The sequence below is a fragment of the Peromyscus californicus genome, unplaced genomic scaffold (assembly GCF_007827085.1).
Source record: "Peromyscus californicus insignis strain IS unplaced genomic scaffold, ASM782708v3 Scaffold_6__1_contigs__length_162567912, whole genome shotgun sequence".
Lineage (NCBI taxonomy): Eukaryota > Metazoa > Chordata > Mammalia > Rodentia > Cricetidae > Peromyscus > Peromyscus californicus.
In genome coordinates this window covers 80,488,722-80,516,062 of record NW_026294584.1, presented here as the reverse complement: position 1 = coordinate 80,516,062, position 27,341 = coordinate 80,488,722, and the positions used below count along the sequence as shown (strand labels likewise).

At 38.9% G+C, this 27,341-nt stretch overlaps 1 protein-coding gene and 1 pseudogene across 3 annotated transcripts in view; both read right to left on the bottom strand.

Annotated features, from left to right (window-relative positions):
* Nucleotides 1-27,341, bottom strand: part of Grid2 (glutamate ionotropic receptor delta type subunit 2) — a 1,427,031-nt gene that overhangs the window by 235,937 nt on the left and 1,163,753 nt on the right. For all 3 annotated transcript variants that reach the window (XM_052719853.1, XM_052719854.1, XM_052719852.1), the window contains exon 13: nucleotides 13,762-13,957. In XM_052719853.1, coding sequence (XP_052575813.1) covers nucleotides 13,762-13,957 — 196 coding nt within the window. The remainder of the gene's footprint in view (nucleotides 1-13,761; nucleotides 13,958-27,341) is intronic.
* Nucleotides 8,494-9,623, bottom strand: LOC128098615 (splicing factor 3B subunit 4-like; annotated as a pseudogene).

Here is a 27,341-nt window from a genome sequence, read left to right as displayed (position 1 = left end):
GTAATTGCAATTAATTTGGAGAAATTGGGTCATGGTCAGAGAAAACATCAGGAAAACAAATTCTTGTTAAATGCAAATGACAGAAGGGTGAGTTTCTCACTGATGTGACACACCGGATGGACAGATAGATAGATAGATAGATAGATAGATAGATAGATAGATGATTGATAGATGATAGATAGAGATAGAGATAGACAGATAGATGGACAGACAGACAGATAGATAGATAGTGCTCACGGCAAGATGGGAGGCTCATCTGGCTCTCAATATCAGGAGTGTTCATCTCCAGAAGTATGGTTCATGTTTCTGTGCTCGAAATGAGCAGTGCATCAAGGTTGAAGTGTGTCAGAGCAGAAATGTGCAAATCATGGCTATCAGGAGGCAGAGAGCTTTTGTGCTAGCTGTCTTCTCCTTTTCCCCCATTTACCTCCAGTTTATGCCCACATTGAGAGTATGTCTTCCTCCCTCAGGTGATATTCTCTGGAAATGCTCTCACAGATAAACTCTGAAGAATGCCATATGAATCTCCTAGGCAATCCTCAATCCAATTAAATTGACAAGATTGCCATCACTCAACAGCATCAATTTTGATTTTCATTTGTTAAACTGTCCAAACCTCACTCCACATTCTGATTTGTGTCTCTTGATAGACTTAATCGATTGCCAGCCTTTTCTGGCTTAGAAAATCACTAATGTGGCAAGCTATTTTGTGGGAGAGATTAAAGCTTATGTTTCAGGACTTTATATGATAAGCCAGGACAACTTAATTTTCTATTGGAATACATTTGAGAGACAATAATTTTTAAGTTTGTTTCACAGCATAGCACTTATTGAAATGTATATTAAAATTGATTATAATTTTATATATTTCTACATTCTCAACAGTGAAAGTGTCCACTCTTAGTAAAACAGAAATATACAGGTCATAGGTAGATAGGCATATGATAGATAAATATATTGATGCATGTTATATACATATATATATATGATAGATACATGATAACTAATACATTGACAGATGAAATACAGATAGACAGATAGATAGATAAATAGATAGATAGATAGATAGATAAATAGATAGATAATAGATCGATTGATGGTGATGGCATATAATGATGAGGATAAAGAGAAATTGGAATTTTGTGTTGTGTTTGTATAAATAGGAGTTTGTGATTAGGTGCTTTGGTGCCAAAGATGACACTATGGTAAACACTATGGTTCTTCTAAAAAATGTTTTTTTTAAAAAAAATGATCATATGATATAGCAATTCTACTTCTGAATATAAAACCTTAAGAATTAAAAGGGAGAGTTCTAATAGATAATTGAATACCTGTGTTAATGGAAGCATTAGTCACAATACCCATGAAGTAAATGTTTCCCACGTGTCCACTAATAGTGAAAAGACAAGCAAAATATAATATATGCATTGTAGCATGACATTTTCCTATCACCATCATAATAATAGTCTTTACTTTTTCAGGTAGCCATGGCAACTAATTGAACAAAACAAAACAGAGATGGCTATGATAATGGCAATAATACTCCCTGGCAGGAGGGAGAAGAGGGCCACAGAACCTTCAACAGTGATTTCACCATTGTTCCCTTCTGCTGGCCTATATATGGCTCCAAGTGGTCTTGGGAGATGCTAGTGTACAGACATGGAAAGTCAGCTGAAGGTGGGCTCTATGATGCAGCCTCCACAAGGTCATCATCCTTGATGTGCTGGAACCTTTCAGTGATGCACCTACACTCTTTTAAGTAACCCTCCGCATATTTTCTGTAAGTAAGCCCAATAAACCCATTGCCTCGCCAAGTGGACTTTGCACTTTGGCTTGCCATTGGTGCTTTCTCTGGGGTGAATAGACATTTGTTCATGTCTTCCCCAGAAAAGCTAACACAACAACGTGAAGTGGATACAGTTCAACCTTAAAATGGAAGAGAATGTTGACACATGTAGTGACATGGATGAACTGTCAGGATACTTTTCTAAGTGATATAAGCCAGTCACAAAAGGACAGATACTGTATGGACCCATTTGTATGTGATATTTAGAACAATCAAGTTCATAGAGATGAAAGGTAAAGTGGTAAACGATAACTGACTGGGGGCAGGAATAATGGGGACTTAATATAGAGTTTTAGTTTTATAAGACAAAGCTCAGAAGAGGTATGATCGTTGTATAACAATGTGAATCTATTCACTATCCTTTACCTGCACACTTAAAATACAGAAGATGCTAAATTTTATGTCACTTGTACTTTAGCCCAGTTTAAAAATTAAATTAAACCTTTTGATAAAAATATATGGGATCAACAAGATGGTTCAGTGGGTAAAGTCATCTGCTGCCAAGTCTGAAGAACTGAGTTGAATCTCCAGGTCCCACATAGCAGAAAGAGAGAACTGCAAGTTGTCCTCTGACCTCCAATGTGACGTACACACACACACACACACACACACACACACTCACACACACACACACACACACACATCATAAATATACAAAGTAATACAGTTTAAAAGTTTATGCTAAATATTATTAAAATATTAATATGATGTGACCAAATTATATTGCAAACTCCTTATGATTTCAAAAGTGAATATCTATCATAGTTGCTGAGTTATTGAAAATCTATCTTGCATTTAGAGACCCTGATATCTGTTACTATGTATAACAGAGGATTTTATTTTCTACCAAGAATAAGCATGATTTTATACTGTAACATATTTGTAGCTCCAAATACTCTTGAGGCATTCACTCTTTATTTAGTTATTTCTCAGGCTGAGCTGGTGCTATACTGTAGAGCTATAGAGGATTTTGCAAGACAGATTGATTTAAAATAATGAAAATAATAGTTACAGATATTTAATGAGTGAGGAGAATTTGAAATCAGAAGCTTTAGTGCCTCAAACGACAATGAATTTGGAAGTGTAAGCAGAGAAATATAGGCTGGTGATCACTGCCTTTGTGCTTCATCTGGAGGACTGAATTAAGCAGTTGAGAAGAAAATTGCAGTACAACAAAGAACTCATAAATTAGATGAAGTGGAAGGGAGGGAGAGGGGATGGAAGGAGAAAGGACTTGTTATGGATTTGAAGGGACATCTAGAAGCTGAGGCCTACAGGGCACAAATAGTGTCTATACAGGTTTCTGACTACCACTGAGGGATCAGATATTAAAAATGCAAAGTGCATGTTAAAGGCACTTTGTGCAAGGGAAGCAAGCAGACAGGCAGGATAGCCTGACATCTTCATTAGAAAACACTCATAGAGAATTATTTCAAACTGTTGAGGCTTATATCACCGTATATCATGTTTTAAAATCCTTGTTTCTCTTCAGTCTCAGGGATAGAAGTGCAAACAGTGAATGGTTTAAAGACGTTATTTACAGAACCACTTATTTTTTTTTCTGCTCTTTGCAAAGTAAATGCTGTTCTGCGAAAGTGCTGGCTGCTAAAAGAAGTGTGCTCTGAAGTGCACACTAGGGCATGGGGATTTACAGCAGAAAGTGACTAAACGTCATCTTCTGCCATCGCTCCCTGGCAGCAGAAGTGGAGATGTGGGAATGACAAGGGAGATGAGAGCATTGAGGGTGAAGGGAAGACTATCAAAAACAAAAGAAGATTTCTGTATTATTCATATTGCAAAAGAGCTGGGCCAGGTGCCCCAAGATAGAACCCTGGTTAGCCAGGAAGCTGGGGCAGGATTTCAAGTTCAAGACTTGCCTGGGTTACAGAGTGGTTCCAAGCCAGACCTTATTTTTAAAACATCTGTTTTTGAATATAAAAAAAGAGGGCTGGAGACACAGCTCAGTGGGAAAGTTTGCCACAGAATGGGAGCCCCTGGGTTCAATCCACAGTAACATAACAGAGACATTAAATTTATAAAACTGTAATAGAAATGGACAAGTAAAGATTTGCCAATCTATAGATGTGCAAAATATACCTTTGACAATGTTCAGTTTCACAAAAACATTCAGAATACAGAAAATTGAGGTGAAAAATTATTCAGTCATCATTTTCACCAAATGAAAAACAAAATATCTGTAATGCCACTTAATTCTAAATTTCTGGCAGGAAGTGAGTGGAATATATGTTCTTATGATTATTCACAGTAGGGATTGGTATGTCTTTAGAGACCATATTACACAACTATAAATATGCAAATGTGATTGACCTCCAACTTACAGTGCCACTTTTAGGACTGTGTCTATAAGAAAACTAACACAAAAATGCATGTTTATTATTGCTGTTTTGAGGATAAAGTAAACTTCCATGCATTTACCAAGTTCATGGGCTATTTGAAAGGTATTGCAATGGTATACAGGTCATATATTCTAACCTGAAACAGGTTTATAATATAGAAATTTAAAAAGATAAAGGTATAAGGTGCCTTTTTGTTTCAGATAATCCAGATATAAAACAGGGACCAGCAAGAGGGCTCTGTAGTCAGAAGGGCTCAGTGCCAAGCCTGATGACCTGGGTTCAATCCCCAGGACCCACACAGTGGAAGGAGAGAACCAAGTCTAGCAACTGTCCTCTGATCTTCATTCAAGAATGGTGGCAGGTGGCACGCACTTTCCACAAACACACAAATAAATAAATATATTAAAAAAAGCATGACTCAAGCTAAAATCCTTGATGCATATGTGAACTTACTTGTATACACTGTCTGATTAAATGGACAGGAAAGTGAGAAAGCCACATGCCTCACTGTCAGTGGAGGCTGACCCTGGGGATAAAACAAGGTGAGCAAAGTGAACCGATTTTAGAATTCTAGTAGGATTATGAGTTTATGTTTTTTCCAGCAGAAGTTTTAGGAATACATGGCATTTTCCAATTTGCAAAAGTCTTAAAGTAAGAACTGAGCGAACAATCAGTATTATTAAAGTACTTCCTTTTCCAAGAAGCCCTGAGCACAGTGGCGACTCTGAAGTCAAGAGTTCCTGGGCAAGTTTTCCACTTGAGTTCAAGAGTGTGTGTTAAACCAGCCCTAACCACAGGCTCATGGGGCTCCCAGGAGGAAATCATCGTTGTTGCAAGAAGTCAGTGAATAGATGGCATAGAACTGAATGTGGTTAATGAGAAGAACTTGAGTCGATAAGGATTATGTCCTGGCTTCAAAATCCATTTTTCATTATGAAAAAGAGCAATTTTAAGACCATGCACTCTGACAAATAGTGTCATCCTTACACACATATTACCTCATTATTTTGATCAGGATCCACTCCACACACATTTTTTTTTCTGAGCATCAAGATAAGAATGTAGCTGTAGCCTGCTTTGTGTGCTCCAGAATCTGACATACTGAAACACCAATTAAAATGCCAGTGAACATTTACGAAGTTCATAACTCTAGATTTCTCCTTCTCTTTTTGAGTAGATACAGAATCAACACTGAATTTTTTTCAAAAATCTACAAGGGTTATTAACTAAAATAAGTCTTAAAAATGGTAATTAGAAATACCCATCAAACGCAAGGGATGGACTACAAGACTGCAGAATGACTACACGGACTCTGCCTCTCTCTTTCTCCCCCTGGCATGAGGTTATCCTCTTTCACTGTGTGATTACTAACACCTACATAAAAACTCTGGAGAGACTGAAAACACACCAATGCCATCCAAGCTGCAGCTGTGGGAGTGGGGGTGGGGCTTGTGCTAAAGTGAATCACATTGTTTAATGCCATCATTTGGCAAGACGGCAAAAGTATCTAGCACATGCCAGCTCCAAGCCCAGCACTGTGACAGCCTACTGCTTGGCCTCTCACAGCCCAGGGCTGCTTAGTTTTTCTGTTTTTCTCAAGGAGTGTTTGATGATTCATTTTTTTTTGTAGTAAGGGCCTATGCCGGATTTTAAAGTTATACACCCAGTCCGTTTATCACCAAGTTGTTCACTGAAACTCATTTGATCCATTTTTCAGTTTTAGGCTCATTATGTTACTCTACTTTGGCATTTCCACTCAATGCTAAATGATATTACAGAGCTGGAAGAGAAGGGGAAGGGAATAACTAGAAAAGAAAATATGGCTCCCATGTGTTAGTGGTACCTAAGATCAAGATTAAGTATAAACATAACTTTACCATGGTTATATTTGTGTTCTATTCACGGGCTTTTCCTTCCTTTATATAACTTGGTCTGTATGTATTCACTTCATCTTAAAGTCTAGCATTCATTAGCTAGTCACCATCCTAGCCCCAAAAATCTGAGGAAGCAATGCACTCTAAACTTGGCTGCTTATAAATCAAAGCTGGCCAGGCCACTTACCCTGATGTCTCTGGGGTCAGAGATGTCTACATCTCAATATGCCCCTGGGTACATGCACACGCCTCTGGCACTCATGGTTCAACACCTCATCATTTCTTGTTTAGAGCCACAACTAAGTTTGGCTTTGTTCACCAAATGTTCACCATTATGCCAAGCCCAAGGTTCCCAGATCATTACTTACGTATCATCGATATGGGTGAACACATACCCTGATTTTAAATAGCTCTGCAGACACTTCCACAGTGCTTTCAGGAGTTACATCACCAGCACAATCCTTGTATTTAGGGAGACTGTACTTAATATTCATGTGGGAATTCTCAAGAGAGAAATGTGATATAGTGAACAGTGCTGAAAGTGTTGGGAAAATGAGACCATCTTAGGCGAACCAAAATGGATAGCTCCCTGACATATATCCCCTATTTGCTGTTTGAAGACTTCTTTTACCTTCTTTTGCTCATTACAATCTGCTTCTTCTCTGAGGCACTGTGAAGCTTCTACTTGTCTCACTTGGTTCTGTTTTCCTTTGCTACAACGTTCACACCATCAGGCTGGATCGAGATTTTTTCATTATCCCAATACTCCTGGATGCCTGTCACTGATATCCTCTAGATTTCCAGCTCCTGTTACCAGACTGTACTACCTGCTACTCATTTGCTCATCCCCTCAGCTCTCCTTGGTTTTACTACATGGTTTTCTGCCACTCTTCTATGTGCCAGCTCTCTATGTAATTTTGGTTCTAGACATCCTTTTCTAGTAACTGATTTCCCAGTCTCTTGTCTTCATCATTGCCAAAGAGTGCTTTTCCTTTTATTCCACTCAAGCACTCCCCCACCATGTCATCTTTAAAAACAGCAACAGCACTCTTAATAATCTCAATTTCAAATGTGTCCTCTCAGAACCAGCCTCACACTACTTTGGACTCTATTATTCTAGCTCACAGAACCCATTGCCCCCTCAGTCTCATTCTGACCTGCAATTGATTGTTCCTACCATCTTCTTGGTGTCCTCAGTTTTCCTTTGTGATCACATTCATATGCAGATCAGAATCCATGACAGCAATTATAATAATCACTTGTTTGTGCATAATCAACTCCATTGTCCCTATTGTTTTCTCTGATACTTACTTATCTGACACCAGATCTGGTGAAATTTACCATACCCACTCTGTGTTTACACTCAGGCAGCTGAACAGGACAGACAGAGGGACTAACCATGCTGATGTATTGCATTACTAGTTGCATCCACCATTGTAAAGAACTCTTAGTCTTATCTAGGAAGTCCACTGACCCTAAGTTTCTTCCATTTCCAGAATTTCCATCCCTATTCCTTTATTCCTCAAATCTCTAAACTAAGACAAAGACCTAGGTTCTTGTTTATTTGTGTAAATAAAGAATAGTAATAAATGACCTCCGTGTTCCTGTCACCACATCCCTCTACCACCCACATGTGTGTCTGTGTGCTGCCTCTTCTTTCCTCCGGTTGTGGATGGATTGTGCTAATTCTCAGTCCTCCAGTCGGGATTTACAAAATATCTCCTACTTACGGTTTTCCAGCAATTCTGTCATCTCTCTCCTGCAACATGAATTTCCTTCCTACTTACAATCCCTTCACTCTACGGACATGGTACCCATCTACTTTAGGGACTTCTCAAAAAGTCCCTAAACCTGACTGGGCGGCGGTGGTGCACGCCTTTAATCCCAGCACTCGGGAGGCAGAGCCAGGCAGATCTCTGTGAGTTGGAGGCCAGCCTGGTCTACAGAGCGAGATCCAGGACAGGCACCAAAAACTACACAGAGAAACCTTGTCTCGAAAAAAAAAAAAAAGTCCCTAAACCTCGCATCCCTCTCAGAAACCACATGTCTCAGCATCCTGTTAGGCAAACTCTTTAAAGAATGTGTCTACTAGGATTGGGTATCACTGGTATAACACTTCCTACCATGGAAGAGGCCCTGGGTTCTAGCCCAGAGCTTCTTCTTCTTCCTCTACTTTCTTTTTTTAAATCAAGAAGTATAGTTTTATTTTCTCTATAGATGTATAAAACAATTAGGGCCAACATTTTAAAACAAAAACGAAGAAACCCCACCCCCTGTGGGAAAAAAACGACATTGAAATGGGGACAGAGTTGTGGAGATGGGTCAGTCGGTTAGCCCTGATGAGCTATAGCAACTCTGATTGGTCCAAGGAATGAAGATACCGGAAGGACATAAGAGGCAGACAAAGGCTGACAATTTACTGAGGAAGTGGGCCCCAAGCGGACCACAAGGTAGAAGTGGGGGATATAGAGTGGGTCTGGGTGGAGGGAGGGGCCCTTGCTGGTAGTCATAGGGAGGGGTTCTCAGAGGACCAGTGTATCCATGAGGGGACTTCAGTGGAGAAGGCCCATGCATACTGTGTGGACGGATGGGACCTGGATGACCCACGGGAGATCTAGAAGGAGGCCCTGGTCGGGGCATGCCCATCAGAGGAGGTCCAGGATGAGGCATTCCAGGAGGTGGCTTGGGTGTTGTCTGCCCCTCAGAGCCTAGAGTCCCACCCAGCGTAGGAGTGTCCTAGGCATTGGGGGGCATGGTGAGCCAGCTGCACTGGGAAAATCCCTAGATGGTGCATCCCACCTGGTGGGACTAGGTGAGGATGTGAATGACCGTGACCAGGATGCCCAGCTCCTGGAGTTTCTACTGCTGGGGGGGAGCATGTCCTCCAGTCCCTGCTGGCATAGGAGGTGGGGGCATGGCTGTGGGTATCCCAGGAGGGAGGGCTCCAGGAGGCGACACTGGAGGTGGGAAGGAGCCAGGAGGAGGCATGCCTGGTGGGGGAAGCCCAGAATCCAGGGATGAAACCACAGGATTGGGGACACAGGGTGGAGGGGGTGTATCTGCAAATAGCTGATGAGGGCAGTCAGCCTGGGATAGTGGGTTCTGGGCTGCTAGAAGTCGTTCAGCTGCTGAGCCATGACACTTGCCCATAGAGTCCTTCTTGAAGGCATAAGACACAGTGATAGGGTGATTACGCAGTTATGGCTCATTCATGGCTACAGTTGCTGTACCCAAAGCATCAAATGAAGCAAAAATAATGAAGGCATAACTCTTGGAGTTGTCTGTCCCAGGGTCCTGCATAGTCTTGGGGATTTGTAAGATGACCCCAAAGATGTTGAATGAATCATAAAGCAGCTTCTCATAGATTTCTGGGTGCAGGTTCCCAATGAAAATGTTGGCTCCCACATTCATGTTTTTGTTGTGAGCTGAAGCCTTTGCCCACTCCTATCAGCTTCCCGTAGAGTCTGATCATACTCATAATCTTAGTGCATAAGCAGCATCTTCCTCACTCAAGAATTCAACAAAGCCATAGCCTTGGTGCTTCATCAAAATGTAACTTCAGTCAGATTACATTTCTGTTAAAAACCCTCTTGAGCTTCCTATTCCTCGTAGATGAAAGCCAAATCAGAATATTCTAGACAGTCCTGCATTACTATGAAGTAAACTCTACTATGCACAAGAATCATTTTCAAATCTTGTGACAAAGGTCCACTTTCAGAGGACTTGTGTGGGGCCGAGAGTCTGTGTTTATCATCAAATCTGGCGGGAGGGGGGGCTCTTGCTGTCACCTCAGAGGGCCGTGCTTTAAGGAGCAAGACCCCGTGTGGCTTCCTCCACTTCACCTCTTGATCCTCTAACTCTCTGCTCTCGATGAATCTCTATTACAGATGCTTGAGGTTTACTTCACCAGGTCACATTCCCCTTCATAGTCTAGGAAAATCCAGACATTGCCCACCTTGGAACCTTTGCACTGGCTGACTGTCTAAAAATATTTTGCCTAGAAACACACCACTGCTTCTCAATCTCTCTCTCTGTCTCTCTTTGTCAGTTTCTCTGTCTCCCTTGGCCCCAACACACTGCTTCAAGTTTTTATTCCAGTGTCTCCTTCACAGTGAAGTCTTCCTTGGTTACCAGAACTAAGGAGTGGAATAACAGCTTGTCCACACTCCAAAGCTCTGCACTTTCTTTCTCTTTAACTTTCCTCACTCCTGAACACACAATAGTTTTTTTTTCTTTATTGTCTGCCTCCCTTGCTAGAAGGTTAACTCCAGGGAAGTATTTGTTCCCATTTCTCTTCACCACTGTGACAACTGCCTGATACACAGAAAGTACTCAAAAATAACCGTTCACTTCCTGAAAAAAAATTCTCAGTTGCATTTCCCAAATCATATCTTTTGAATACTTATGCAAAAATCCCCAGGCAGAACACAGCAACATATTAGCTTTAGTTTAATTAGGATGGCTCAGTCCATGTGACTGCTTTACAAGAATATGAACTCTCCACTTACTGTTTGTTTACACAGATGTCTCCAGCACAACAGAACAAAGATACCTGAGGGAATCAGGTTATGCCTTCCAGGAGGGGAAACTGGTGGCTCAATTAAGAACAAGTAGCGCCCAAGACATTAATGAGATCTATTCAAAGTTATAGATTGTGAGGACTGTTCTTCCCAGTGACGCGGGCTTCTCTGTGAGGCAGTTACTGCAGATATGGATTCCTGTTAGAGATACAGCTGAAGAACTTTTTTTTCTTTTTTCTTTTTCCTGCCTCCACAAATTAGAAACCAGTGACAGAGAACAGGAAGCAGCTATGTGAGCTGTGCAAGCCCAGCTTCTGGACAAAGAACCCACAGTCAGGCTTTGTGTCTTATAGGTCTGGATTTCAAAACCTTCGATGAACTTCGACAGATCAAGAAGGTTATTGTTCAGTGGTTGATTTTCCTTTTTTAGTAAAACTTGCCTTAAACCTTACAAACTGAACCCAAATACACTTTATTATTACTGCCTATCCTGTAACCAGTCAATTTTCAGCTGCTTCCAATTTGGGGAAAGAAATCTACAAATGCATTTGGCACAGGCTTGCTTATTCATCATGTCAGTCCTCATTACCCTTCCATCAAAGGTAGAAGACACGTCTCAGGACTGGACTTCCTCTGTTCAATTGACTAACTTTCCTAATCAGCCAACTCTCAGGAAATAGAAATTGCTTTCTACTTCTCATACTGTGCTTTCTTTTTTTTTAATTATGCCACAATTATAAATTAAAGGAGGAAGTAGTAAATGATAGGGTTTTGTAGCTACAAATTCTTCATGTGTCCATTCTCTAGTTAATCTTCCAAACTATCTTAAAAGTTAGGTTTCTGCCTCTGCTCATATTCTTTATTGAAGCTTTACATATGCCATATTATTACATCTTTATTATTTATGTATTTTTAGGTTTTGGAGATGGAATCTTGCTATGTACCCTAGACTGGTCTAGAATTCACAATTCTCTTGCTTCAGTCTCCCAAATGCTGGGATTACAGAAGAAAATCAACATGAGTGACTTTATTTAATGTTGACAAAACCTGTGTAAGCTAGGAATTCTTATCATCATGATGAAACTCTCAAGGCCCAGGGAGATTCTAAAATATATGTGCCTATTTACAGAATTTATTTTAAAAGTCAAACTATCCTCAAATCCAGGATGCGAGAACTTCTCAGCCCACGTTTTTTTCTTCCACTGGGATTATTATTGTCAATTAGTGAAGTGAGACATTGAGAAAAAACTATGAACTGTACATTGTCTCTTCACCCTATTAAAAAAAAATCTCATGATATCTATCATCATTTAAATCATGTTTTATATCTCTTTTGTCTTCTTTACCAGACTCCAGCTCATGAGCCCAGTGACCTTTTCTCTAATGCTGAACAAATCTCTACTTCATATCTAGGGGACTGGTACACAGCTAGTATTTAGCAAATATTTTTCACTGATGCATGGGTGAATACATCTGTTTGTCTTAAAATACTTTTTTGAGATTATATATTTCTGATGAAAGAAAATGTACTCTCTCTGGGCAGCTTTCCCTACTGAAATGTAGTACAATTACAAAATAAGAATTTTTATCTATACTAATCTTCAAAAATAATATTTCTGTTTTTCTGCAGTAGGAAGTGATGCTGGGGGAAATGACTGATGGCCTCATCTGCACTGAACACACACTCCTGTGTGAAAGTACTTCTTCTGGCCTGTAAGATTCATTTTTGGTGGTCAATAATATGAAGGAAAACTATTTCTTCCAACCCTTTAAAAGACTAATTAGAAGTTCAAATTAACTCACATTCTATGCGTACCTACATGATAAACCCAAAACATCCACCCTTTCTTCCTTCCCTCAATATACATGCTTAACCACACACTGGTCCACGGTCCACTCCTAGCCTTCTACTCTGTTGATGCCGTGTTAATCTTCCAGGAGCCAAGGGTCCTTTTGACGAAGACAAGAAAAGTCATATTTCCAATCAACGCTTTGGCCTTTAGATTTGGCCAACGCTTTGGATTTATATAATGAGGGCAAAGACATCAGACAATTCTCTGAATAGATCAAGATCATGTACTTCCTTCCTTAAAGGCTACTCCTGACATGCTAAGAATGTTCACATTCTCATAAGCATTGTTAATATTTGTAAAGAAGATGACATAATCAGCATCTGTTCTCAAGACAATGACACCAATATGGCCTCAGCAAAGATGATTTAGGTTGATCCCAGAGGCTGAGAGCCGTACCAGAACAAGAATAATAAAATCCTTCTCCAGCAGTGTGCTTGCCTTCTGAGCAGGAAGCTCAGACTTGGAGTCAGAACTATTCTGATATAGAAGGTCATAAAGAAAAAGTGAGCATTACTCTTTCTGTTATTGATATTCATTCATTTTTTTGTTTTTTCATTTGTTTATTCAATGATTACCTAATGAATGCCAACCACAGTAAACCACCGGTTATAATTTTAAGCAAAAAATTACCCAGTTCTTTCATGGAGGCTATTGGGAGCTGAATTGCTTGTGCATGTTTGCAAATAAACTACATCCAGAATGAAGAATAGCTCTTAATTTTTTTTTTTTTTGCAAATGTGTAAAAGCCTTTCTAAGCCTTTTAAATATATCTACTTCTAAATGATGGTTATAGAAAAATAAGCAGATAAAGATTTTCACCTTGGAAAACAGAATCAGTCATTCACAGGAATTGTATTTATTGACAAGATTAAACTTTTCTTCCAAATAGCTTTAGATAATCACAAGTAAAGATAAAGTTTTAGTCTTATAAGCAAATGCCGTGTAGAAAGCACCGTGAGTCATTTAAATGAATTGGATAACATGAATGGGATTTGGAATGGGATTTGGGAAAACTTATTTAGTCACCATGTTTGTAAGTCCTTAATCCTTTTCTAAACAAAATGACAGCATCAGCTTTTAGTTTTGGATTTCCAAGGGAAAGCCATTTCCAAGGGAAAGACATCACAGGGGACCTAGTAATTTCTCTATGAGAATATGAGTTGCATGAGACCTTCTTTAAAACAATAAAAATATAATTTACCTGAAAATTCATTGTCAGAATTATAATAAAAGAGAAAGAAAGAAATGTCAACTTAGCCATGACCATGTTGAAGACAATCTGCTAAGGACTATGAATGAAGTGCATGGTACCTTTTGGATGCCTGCTTGGGACTCCAGAACGTTGTTCTCTGACCCATTGCTTCGGTTGATCATTCTCCACATCTGGGAATACATGCTGTCCCTCTCAAAAGGATTCAGCCCCTTCATGCGGACATGCTGATACACTGCGGAGTCCAAGACTGTGCCGTAAGGGATATCTGTTTGCTTGGACAGATCCTGAAGAGACCTTGGTTATTGGGAGAGAAGAGAGACATAAGAAAGAGTGCTGAGTATTGTTACATAGAAATACAGCTGAAGGAACAAAAGGGCCATTCACCCAAAGCTAGACACCAAACAACTTTTCTTAACCTCTCGGTTCTTAATATTGAAATGTAATGCTTAAGGAGAACTGCTTTAAGTTACATATGACAAATTATCAAGATACAACATCATTAGCAAAGTGAAGGTGAAGGTTTTAGTACTAATGCTTTCGTTGTGTGTAGAGGCTTCATGGGGGAAAATGGAGCTATCTCATCAAAGTAGAGGCAAATTAGTAGTGACAAATTAACTTGTTCGTCTGTCTCCCTCTGTGACAAGGCTTTAAAGCTTTTATAACATAATTGTGTTTTACATAAACAGCATGTTTTGAAGTCTAGTAAATATGTAAAATCTAGTATTTATGATACTCATTACTACATGGATAATATATAATGACAAGCAAGTGACATATATTATCCACACTGGAATGCCTTACATTCAGAACTATTTCACCCAAGTTCCAGATAAGATGGGTTATGAGATTAAATGGGCAGTGTGACATAGCCAATGAGGAACAGAGCCGGGATTCAAATACAGGGCATGAGACCCTGAAGGTCATGTTTCCACTTGAAGGTGCTGGTGTTTCTCTGTTTCCTTGGTTATATTTTATCTAGGGTATGTGAGTGTATGTGTGTGTGTGTGTGTGTGTGTGTGTGTGTGTGTGTGTGTGTTTGTGTGTGTGTGTGTGTGTGTGTGTGTGTGTGTGTGTGTGTGTGTGTGTGTGTGCAGATAACTGGGAAAGGAAGAAGAGGAAGAGGGTGCTCAGAGCAAGGAAATAGAGAGACAAAGACAGTCAAAAGACTGCTCTGGTTAAATTCAGATGGGACACATTTCATACTGAATATATTTTCAGTTTTTATGATAATACTCCAGAATTTCAAAACAATCTTTGAGCTAGAAATAGTATTTCTTTGTCTAAGGTTGCATGGCTAGTTTCCTTGATTTTTTTTTTTAAAGAAAAATCTATTTTTTATTTCCAGGTAAGATTGTAGAATAGAAGCCAAGTAAATCCAGTGGCTGATTATAGTTTGGGAACTACAGGGAACAGGAATGCTTAATCACTCCATCTGCTACTTCTCCAAATCCTGGGTTTGACTTGATCATCACTCAAACTATCCTCACCCTTGTTCCTTCCCCTTCATTGTGTCTTTCTAACAGTGTGCAACAGCCGACTCTCTCACCTCTGTAAACACCCCATCTTTCCTATAAACAGGACTTCAGGAGGCCAGCAGTGGCTGCCTTCCTAAATCAAGACTTAGGGTGAGAGAGCTGTCAAGCCCTGGGTGCACCCCAAAATGCAGCTTGCTTTAATCAGACAATCATGGATTTGGTCTTTTCTCCTTGCAGTTCTTGGTTTAACAGAATACACCCCTTCTTCCATTGGACCAAACAACATTCTCTACATTTAGAAGACTGATTGAAAATATCTTCCATCACCATAGTGGTATCTCCCCTCAGGCAAATGGAGATAAAAGACTCTTACCAGAAAATCTACAAAGGTGGATTGGTAAGGATTTCATAGAAGGGGTTCCCAGTGAATGCTGCCATGGGTGTTATTGGTGCCAGAACAGGAAAGATGAAGCTGTAACTTTGAAGGTTACCACAAACTCTGAATAGAACCTTGGGTACCACACAGCCATCAACACTGTGGGAACACAGCAACTTGGACTGGGCAGACATTGTTTGGGCTATCCACAGCCTGCAGAACAAAGTTTAAAAAAAACTCCATGTACAAGTAGAGCCGGTAACTCACATGAAAATGATGGACCCTTTAAAAGCAACAGAAGCATAGTCTAGGGGCCAGTAGTGGTCAGTATTGATCATCACAATTTACATCAAAGGACAAAATAGTTTGGTTTAGAGGACAGAACCCTTCTTTCTGCTGCCTCCAAGAAATGTACCTTATGGTAAAAAGAAGGGAAAAGGACTCTGAGCAAAGGAAACCAGGAAGCAATCAAGTGCTGCTGTTCTAACATCTGGCAAAACAGATTTCAAACCAATTCTTATCAGGAGAGATAAAGAGAGTTACTTCATACTCATTGAAAGGGATTGATCCATCAGAAAAATTATAATTCTAAATAAATATATATGTACAAATTATAGGCTCATCCAACTTCTTAAAGCAAACACCACAAGATTAAAAATAATGGATTAATCCAAACAAAATAATAGTGAATGACTTCAATATCTCACTCTCGGCATTTGACAGATCAACTGTCCAAAAGATGAATGAAGAAACACTGGAATTAAATAGCATCATAGATCAAATGGACCTAACAGACATCTATAGAACATTCCACCCAAATGCTAAAAAATGTACATTCTCTTCAGCACCCCATGGAACTTTCTTTAAAAGAGATCACATACTAGAATAAAAAGAAAATCTCGGCAAACAGAAAAATTGAAACTATCACCTGTATTCTGACCACAATGCGATGATAAAACTAGATGTGAATGGCAAGAGAAACCGTATAAAGTACATAAATTCATGGAGAGTAAACAACATAGAACTTAGTGATGATGGATCATTTAGAAATTAAGAAGGAAAATTTTCAAAGTTCCCAGAATATCACTAGAATTAAGTAACAATATAAACACAATGTATCCAAAGCTGGGAGAGAAGTGAAAGTTATCTTAACAAGGAAGTTTATAAGTATAAGTGCTCACATTAAAAATTTAGAGAGATCCCAAATAATCAACTTGATAAAGAATCATAAAAATTAGAGAAACAGTAACAAACCAATCCCAAAGGAAGTACATGGAGAAAACCAGTGAAGATTAAGGTTGAGATTAAGGAAATATAAATTTTAAAAATGAAAAGAATCAGTAGAACAGATTTTGTTCTTTGAAATGTAGAAAAAGAATCACAAACTTAGCCAGTTTAACAAAAAGAAAGAGAAGACCCAAATTAACAAAATTCGAGATTGAAAGGAAAACATGACAATAGACACTGAAGACATTCATACAATAGTGAGAACATACTTCAAAAAGTCATATTCCATTAAAGTGGAAAAATCTAAAAGAAGTAAGTGGATTTCCAGATGTATAATACCTACTGAAGTTTAGTCAATGTAAAGTAAATAACTTAGATCTTTAAAAATCAATGAGATTGAAGCAATAATTAACAGTCTCTGAACTAAGAAGAAAAAACCTAGGGCTTGGATTCAGTACAGAATTCTACCAAATGTTCAAAGAAAAAAAAACTAACACCAATAATCTTCATATTATTTCATAAATTAGAAATGGAAGTAACAGTTACAAACTATTTGTAGAAGCCAGAATCACCAACAAAATACAAAGATCCAACAATAGCTCCAAGGAAGGGATTTATCAGCCAAACTCCTTAGTGAACATGGGCTTAAAAATTCTCCATGAGAATTCAATGAAAATGAATGTACTACACACTCAAACTTATGGGACACTATGAAATCAGTGCAAAGAGGAAAATTCATAGCATTAAATGACCACATAAAGAAGTTGGAGAAATGTCACACTAGCAGCTTAATAGCACACCTAAAATCTCTAGAACAAAAAGAAGAAAACTCACCCAGGAGGAATAAACGCCAGAAAAAAATTAAATTGAGAGCTGAAATCAATAAAATAGAAACAAAGAGAACAATGTAAAGAATCAATGAAACAAATAGTTGGTTCTTTAAGAAAATCAACAAGATAGACAAGCCCTTATCCAAACTAATCAAAAGGCAAAGGGAGAGAGCATCCAAATTAACAAAATCAGAAATGGGAAGGGAGGGATAACAACAAATAATGAGGAAATCCAGGGAATCATCAGATCATACTTCAAAAACCTGTACTCCACAAAATTGGAAATCTGAAAGAAATGGACAATTTTCTGGATAGGTACCACATACCAAAGTTAAATCAAGACCAGATAAACTATTTATATAGACCAATAACCCATAAGGAATTAGAAACAGTCATTGAAAGTCTCCCAAACAAAAAAAGTCCAGGACCAGATGGTTTCAGCGCAGAATTCTACCAGATTTTCAAAGAAGAGTAGTACCAATACTCTTCTAAGTGTTCCACACAATAGTTACAGAAGGAACATTCCTAAACTCTTTTTATGAGGCTAAAGTTACCCTGATACCCAAACCACACAAGAATGCAACAAAGAAAAAGAATTACAGACCAATCTCCCTCATGAACATTGATGCAAAAATACTCAATAAAATATTGGCAAACCGACTCCAAGAATACACCAAAAAAAATTATCCACCATGATCAAGTAGACTTCATCCCAGGGATGCAAGGATGGTTCAACACACAAAAAAATCTGTCAATGTAATACACCATATAAACAAACTGAAAGAAAAAAAACCACATGATCATTTCATTAGATGCTGAAAAGGCCTTTGACAAAATCCAACACCCCTTCATGATAAAGGTCTTGGAGAGATCAAGAATACAAGGAACATGTCTAAACATAATAAAGGCAATTTACAGCAAGCTGACAGTCAACATCAAATTAAAAGGAGAGAAACTCAAAGCGATTCCACTAAAATAAGGAACAAGACAAGGCTATCTGCTCTCCCCATACTTATTCAATATAGTACTTGAAGTTCTAACTAGAGCAATAAGACAACAAAAAGAGATCAAGGGGATACAAATTAGAAAGGAAGAAGTCAAACTTTCACTATTTGCAGATGATATGATAGTATACATAAGTGACCCCAAAAATTCTACCAGGGAACTCCTACAGCTGACAAACACCTTCAGTAATGTGGCAGGATATAAGATTAACTAAAAAAACTGAGTAGCCATTCTATATACAAATGATAAATGGGATGAGCAAGACATCAGAGAAACATCACCCTTTACAATAGCCACAAATAATATAAACTATCTTGGGGTAACTCTAAGCAGGCGAAAGACCTGTATGAGAAGAACTTTAAGTCCCTGAAGAAAGAAATTGAAGAAGATATCAGAAAATGGAAAGATCTCCCATGCTCATGGGTAGGTAGGATTAACAAAGTAAAAATGGCAATCTTACCAAAAGCAATCTACAGATTCAATGCAATCCCCATCAAAATCCCAACACAATTCTTCACTGACCTGGAAAGAACAATACCCAACTCCATTTTGAAAAACAGAAAACCCAGGATAGCTAAAAGAATCCTACACAAGAAAGCCACCACTTGAGGCATCACCATCCCTGACATCAAGCTCTACTATTGAGCTATAGTAATAAAAACAGCTTGGTACTGTCATAAAAACTGACATGTGGATCAATGGAATTGAATTGAAGACACTGACATTAATCCGCACACCTATGAACATATAATTTTTGACAAAGAAGCCAAAACTATACAATGGAAAAAAGAAAGCATCTTCAAAAAATGGTGCTGGCATAACTGGATGTCAACATGTAGAAGATTGCAAATAGATACATATCTATCACTATGCACAAAACTCAAGTCCAAGTAGATCAAAGACCTCAACATAAATCCTGCTCACTGAATCTGATAGAAGAGAAAGAAGGAAGTAGTCTTGAACACAGTGGCACAGGAGACCACTTCCTAAATATAACACCAGTAGCATAGACACTGAGAGCAACAATTAATAAATGGGACCTCTTGAAACTGAGCAGCTTCTGTAAGGCAAAGAACACAGTAAATAAGACAAAACAACAACATACAGAGTGGGAAAAGATCTTCACCAACCCCAGATCTCACAGAAGGCTGATCTCCAAAATATATAAAGAACTCAAGAAACTAGATATCAAAATAACGAACAATCCAATTAAAAAGTGGGCTATAGAGCTAAACAGAGAATTCTCAAATGAAGAATTTCAAATGGCTGAAAGATATTTAAGGAATTGCTCAGCATCCTTAGTCATCAGGAAGATGCAAATCAAAACGACTCTGAGATACCATCTTATACCTGTCAGAATGGCTAAGATCACAATCACTGCAGACAACTTACGTTGGAGAGGATGTGGAGCAAGGGGAACACTCCTTCACTGTTGGTGGGAATGCAAACTTGTACAGCCACTTTGGAAATCAGTGTGGCAGTTTCTCAGAAAATTGGGAATCAATCTTCCTGAAGATCCAGCTATTCCACTTTTGGGCATATACCCAAGGAATGCTCAATCATACCATAGGGACACATGCTCAACTAAGTTCATAGCAGCATTATTTATAATAGCCAGAACCTGGAAACAACCTAGATGGATTGTTTCCTCAACAAAGAATGGATTAAGAGAATGTGGTATACACAATGGAGTACTACTCAGCAGAGAAAAATAACGACATCATGAAATTTGAAGGCAAATGGATGGAACTAGAAAATATCATCCTGAGTGAGGTAACCCAGATTCAGAAAGACAAACATGGTATGTACCCACTCATAAATGGATACTAGAAGTAAAGCAAAGGATAATCAGACAACAACCCACAACTCTAAAGAAGCTAGCTAACAAGGAAGACCCAAAGAACACATGGATCACCCTGGGAAGAGGAAATAGATGAGATCTCCATGAGTGAACTGGGGTGAGGTGTGGACAATGGAGGATAGGGGATGGGGGATGAGAGCATAAGGGAATGGGATGGTCAAGATGGAACAAGTATGGAGTGGGAAAGCAATGTGAAAGATACCATGATGGAGGGAGATATCATGGGGATAGAAAGAAACCCGGTGCTAGGAATTTGCCAGGAATCCCCAAAGATGACACCAGCTTGGAATACTAGAAATAGTGAAGAGAGTGCCTGAACTAAACTGGCTTATCCCAGTGTTCAGACCAGTGAATATCCTAACTGTCATCACACAGTTTTTCTCCAATTACTGATGGAGGCAGATGCAGACATCCACAGCTAAACACCAGGCAGAGCTCCAGGAGTCCAGTTAGAGACAGAAGAGGGATTCTATGAGCTAGCGCATCAGGATCATGATGGAGAAATCTGCAGAGATGATCAAACCAAACTAGTGGGAACTCATGAAAATTGAATCAATGGCTGTGGAGCCTGCATGGGACTGGACTAGGTCATCCGCTTAAGTGAGACAGTTGTGTAGTTTGATCTGCTTAAGGGACCAGATCCCCTGGCGGTAGAATCAGAATCCATCCTTAGTGCATGAGGGGCTTTTTTGGAGCCCACTACCTATGATGGGACACCTTGTACAGCCTCGAGGCAGTGGTAAGGGCTTGGACTTGCCTCTACTGGATGTATCTCCCCATGGGAAGCCTTGCCTTCTTGTGGGGGGGGGATGTGGGGTGGGGTAGGGGGAGGCTGGGGGTCAGGAGGAGGGAAGAGGGGAATCTTTGATTGGTGTGTAAATGAATGAAAAAATATTCTTAATAAAAAATTTCTCCATAAAATATGTATGAACTATATTTATGCATACATTAAAAGGATTATTCACTATGATGAGGTTGGTTTCATTTCAGAGATTCAAGGATGATTTGATATACATAAGTCAACAAATATAATTAACTACAGATGAACTCAAGGACATAAATTATACAATCATTTCAATTGATATGGAAAACCCAAAATCCTTTCATGATAATAACCCTAGAGAGACTAAATGTGAAGGGAATGTATTGGAACACAATAAAGGCTACCTAAGACAAATAGATGGCCGCCATTGCATTAAATGGGTAGAAACTCAAAGCATTCCCACTATGATCAGGAACAAGGTAAGGGCATTCACTTCTACAACTCTTGTTCAACGTAGTTCTTGATATCCTAGCTTGAGCAATTAATAAAGCATACACAAGTAGGAAAGAAACAAGTCTAACTATCCCAATTTGCAGATGACATAATTTTATATACAGGAAACACAAAAAACACCACCAGCAAACTTTGAGAGTTCATAAGTATTTTCAGCAAAGTGTGACAGGTTACAAAATAAGCATACCCAAATCAATAGCCTTCCTACACACTAAGAGAGCTCAAGCTTGTACTAACTAGGATGCTTGTTACCTGCTGTCTCGCTTTCATAGTATTGAAGAAACTCTGCAGACTAATGGGAGTGGGAGGAGCCACTAACATTATTACCCGTCTGTGAACCCTGTGAACTGTAGTAATGACTGGCATGGCAAGACAGGCTCATTGGTACAGTCGCGGCAAGAATGCTACGGCAGCCACCACCTGCATTCTGGCTGAACTTAGGGCCTGCTCCACAAGAGTAAAGTCATGCCTTGTACTATAAATCTTGCCAAGAACCCACGGCTGAGGAGTTCATAAGCCTACTATCATTCTTATAAATGGACGAAGTACCAAAACATTCTTTAAATTTTTATCTTTCTACCAATAGATTAGTGAAGTTTCTTTGTGCACTGAATGGTGGTTAATGAGGAAAGTCACAACTATTAAGAGTACAAAGAATAAATGTCGGGGGAGTGCTCAGTCACAAATTGTACATCTATATCACCTCCTCTCGCCAAGGCTTAGGGACTATTGAGGAAGAAGGGGCAGAACAAATGCTGGGTAGGACTAGAGTAAAACTGTTTCTTCCCATCAGTCAAGACTGCTGCAGTCATGAACTCACAACAGCTGTGATGGCTTGTACAAGATCCGCACAAGAGCAGACCAATAAACCCTCTAGCATGAAGCAGGAAAGTGTTCATGAGTTGTCACTCATAAAGAGGATATATAGACAGTTGATTGCTTCTTAGAGACAAAGAGAGGAAATCAGTTTTCTTTAAGGGTGTGCCTTCTGTACTTAGACCATGCTACAGTGAATGGTTCCTCACCCAGGATTGTATACAGAGAGAACACAATTTGGAGCCAAATGGTTATTTTAAAAAGAGGACACAAATTTGTGTGGGTAGGGTGGTAATGTGTGTTTGAAAGGAGTTAGAGGTTGTAGGAGTAGAGAGGTAAGGTGGATCTAACAAGAGTTAGAGGTTGTATGGGTAGGTCTGCGAGGTAAAAATGATCATAATATATTGTATGAAATTCCTAAATAATTAATATTTTTAGTTATCCATTTATTTATTCCTTGAAACTTCAATTTGTTTACATAATATAGTTTGATTGTGTCTATCCATCACTATCACTGCCTCGCTCCAACTCTTCCTAGAGTTCCCTAGCCAATCTTCCTCCTTCAGGTTTGATTGAGCCCTGTGGACTTTCTAACCTACAAAACACTCTATACTCATTGGAATTCATTGAATTTATTTGGGTCTCCAACTCTAATGATGGATATTTAAGAAATGATATGTCTTTGGCACACTGTTCACATCTGATGCTGACGTCCATCAAACTTACAGACTCTGGAATGGGGAACTGACGTTTGAAACATTACTCAATATTGTAAACAAGAATAAATGCCCAAGGCAATCCACAACCATGGCCATAAATCTCATGTAATACATATCTCTGACCTTCTGGGGTGTTTTTAAATGGAGTTAACTAATGATATCCTGAAGGTCCTTAAAGCTAAAGCTAGCATTAAATGAAGTTCTGAGAATTCTCCTGCAGCTCACTCATCTGCAGAATGCACAAAATTGATGAAACAAAAATTATGTACCCTGTTTATTATAAGAATACTTTTTATACAAATTTTCAATGGGAACTGTTGAATTTTGGATTTCTGTTTTATAACATTTTTATAATATTCATTTTTACTTTACATATATGTTACATAAATGATAAATTTAAAAAGCACTGTTTGGTGAAAAGAATTTTCTGGAATTTCCTATAATCAGTAAACTAAATCTACTATTTGTAAAACAATAAACTAAAAATCCAATACAAATAAATAGTTGAGAGCAAAGGAAAGATGGAAAACCAGAATACTAGTAGCAGGGCACAACCTAGAGCAAAGGATTCCTGAGTCGTTAAATAATTATCTTGGGGATGTTATGACAATAGTGCTTCTGCTTCAAGAAGACTCATTTCAATAACGGGAGTAAAGCTGTATTAAAATATACTTCCTGTTTGTAGTTGAGGGTACCCTAAAGTAGAACCCTCAAGGATACAAGCCAGGAAGAAGCAAAATATATCTGTGTAGGTAAAATAGAAGCTCTCATTTATCAAACTTTTATAAAGGCCAGGTAGTCGTCCACAGCTCCACAGAAGCCTGAGGGTCTCTGGATGGAGAAGACATTTACTGTGGTTGCCTAGAACACCCACCAGCACAGAATGGCCACTTGTTGCTGCTCAGCAGAGCTGCCATCACTCTTGATTTTAATTATCAGAGGCCTTCAGTTTGGATACAATGTGGTCACAGTCTAGGGTGAATTTAAAATTACCACATCTAGCCGGGCGGTGGTGGTGAATGCCTTTAATCCCAGCACTTGGGAGGCAGAGGCAGGTGGATCTTTGTGAGTTCGAGGCCAGCCTGGTCTACAGAGTGAAATCCAGGAAAGGCGCAAAGCTACACAGAGAAACCCTGTCTCAAAAAACAAAAAAAAAAATTAAATAAATAAATAAAATAAAATAAAATTACCACATCTAAATGTAGAAGTAGTTTCCTAAATAGTCACATTAATACAATATTGTTTGATAAATTAATGTTTCCTCTTAGTCTTCCAATAAAAGAGAATTGTAATAAAATGCTGAGCTTTTTAATACTTAATATAATAAAGTTTCTGTGACATACTTCACTTTAAATATTAGTTTTACAACATGAATACAGTTATACTATAAGCAGTTTAGTTGATGAAACTGCTTTGCACACAATAAATTTGTAAAGGAATATTTTAATATATTGCCTATGTAAAGTCCTTAATATCAGAAAAGAGACTTTTTATTTCCAACATTCTTCAAGTTTCAAATAGCAGGGCATTTTGTAAGTTAGAACAAAGGCATGTTTGTGCTCCCTCCTGATATCAAGTTCAGCTTGTAAATTTTTCTTGAGAAATGACTGCAATAAAAATTACAGCTTGTCTGATTCAGCACTGTTGCATTATAACACATCACAGTAACACCAAAGGTGACAAAACTTTAGTGATTACAGTGGAGTGAAGAGACTACAGTTAGCTTATCATGGGGCCAGAGGCTGGCTGAGGAGCCAGCACAGACAGGAGTGCTGTGATCTATGTAGATGAGCCCCTGAAAGAAATAGAGTAGGTTATTATAAGCTGGCATCTTCAGACTATTATATCTAAAATTCAAAAGCTGAATATATCCCAGTATATATATATATATATATATATCACTGTATCAAAACACAAAACAGTCGCAGCATCATTCAACATAAATTAATTACCCTTGGCTAGGGATCCTCTCTACCACTCCTACCCCCTCCCTCCCTCCTTGGCCCCTGTAGGCAATGTTTCCAAAGCCACAGAAAGAATGGTGACAGAATTTCAGAGTAATTTGTGATTCTACTTTCCTCCGTCAAACTCACATGCACATACAAACTCAATGTTTTCATCATGGACATTAAGTCTGACTCCCCTTCTCCTTATGCCCTAATTCATTTACCTAGACTTAAAATGGTGGTATGATGAACTCTAGCTAGAGAATGGTTAGGGAAAAAAAAAGAAGAAGAAAATAGTTTAGGTGCTAATCGGCCTATTTCCAACAGCTTGCCATCATTCTTTTTAACTTCCCTACTAGTCTCCCCTCAAACTACCATTAACATCAACGAAAGACAGATAAGCTTTACTTGGTTATTTAACATGCATGTTACATATATGTCATTGAGGGCAGTCCTGTGAAAATGAATCTTAACTATTTGAGTGGATCTAGGATAATTCAAACTCCTTCCATGAGAAGGGTGAATACTGACAGTCCCTTCAAACATTTAAAATGACTTCGGATACAGGCAATGGCTTGATACCAAAAACAGTACAGAGCAACTGCAGTGCTATTTAAGCTGAAATGTAGCTTTCAAGCTGCTTGTGCCAGATGGTCCACGGGCCTCAGTTTCCTAATGGATAAAGCAAAGGGACACAGTTGCCTCCTGAGTGGTACCATAGTCCAAGCTGGCTATTGTTCTTGTAGGAATCAAGGGCAGTGGTGGCACTCTTCTCTACAGTGCCCCTTTTTATGATGTGGAGGGATTTCTTTTGGTGGACTTGTTTCCTAGCAGACTCAAGCTGGCCCTTTACTGAACACCAGATTTGGGCATATGGGTAGAAAGAAGTAATGTCTGATTCCCTCCTAAATTTATTGTTGTATGAACATGAGAGAGCGAATGCTCTTCAGTGTCTCCACAACAAACTTTGGGAATGATGTGACATTAACAAAATCATGTTACAATAGATATGTTACTGAATGGTTACATTTTTAAAATATAAGATTATTAACTATTTATTTGAAATTTAATGCCCTATTCCTTTGCAGTGAGCTTTTATTTCCATTTTCATGTGATTTCCTTCCAAGCATAGATGCTACCTACATAAACATTTCCAGTCACTTCCATAGACCTTCAGGCCATCTCCTTCTTCTTTCTGAATGAAAAAGAGGCTGTTTGTATGGAATACTCACCAACCGATGACAGAAAGGAGCTGCCAGCCTGGCTTTGGGGAATTGTAATTCAAATCCCATTTTGTAGAGAATGGAATAATCAACTCAAGTTACTACATCAGAAGGGATATTTCTTCAGGGCAGAGAGAGAAATGAAACATGCCTCATAGGATTGGCACTAGATACTGCAAGCAAAGGGCTAACAGAGGGAAAAGACAGACATGGTCTATGACACTCACCCCCCTATCCAGCACAAGCCTCCCTGCCCATACTTTCTGAGTTGCCTCTTCCGAATTCTGTAGCAGTTGGAAAGGTTCACCAGTGACCCATAAAGAACCTGCCCAGTACCGTCTGCTGTCCATTCGGCTGCAGCAGCCGAAGATCTCATGCACAGAGCTCAGAAGTAGATATTTCAGCATGTAAAATGACCCCAATTTTACAATGAAAAATCCCAGTAGAAATGTGTTACTTAGACTCAAGAAGCGAGTAAAAAGTCTTGTGTAATAGGTCTATACTGGTGAGGTTTGGTAAATGAGACTGAGGAGGTGAGACCAGGTAGACTCCACTGAGAGGCATGACCATGGGCCCTGAATTGGGCAGCTTCTTAGTTTGCAAAGGCATAGGCTTAAAGACATAATGTTTTAATTTGCGTTTTAATCTGTGAACAAATTATTTAAACTTCTCTAAATGTAATTTCTTTCCCTATTAAACACAAGCAGATGATGCTTCTGTATGAAGGTGGTTGGAGGTTTGAATTAGATACTGCATATAAGACACTGTTCTTAGTGATTAGCTCCTAAGTGCTGATTATGAGGTTGTACTTATCAACTTTATTATTACCATTACTATTGTGTTGCTCCCTCTTATGCATTCTGTAATTGCCGTCCCCTCATTTTCCTGACAATTAGATGCTCTCCACTAACTGCTCTTTCTTCC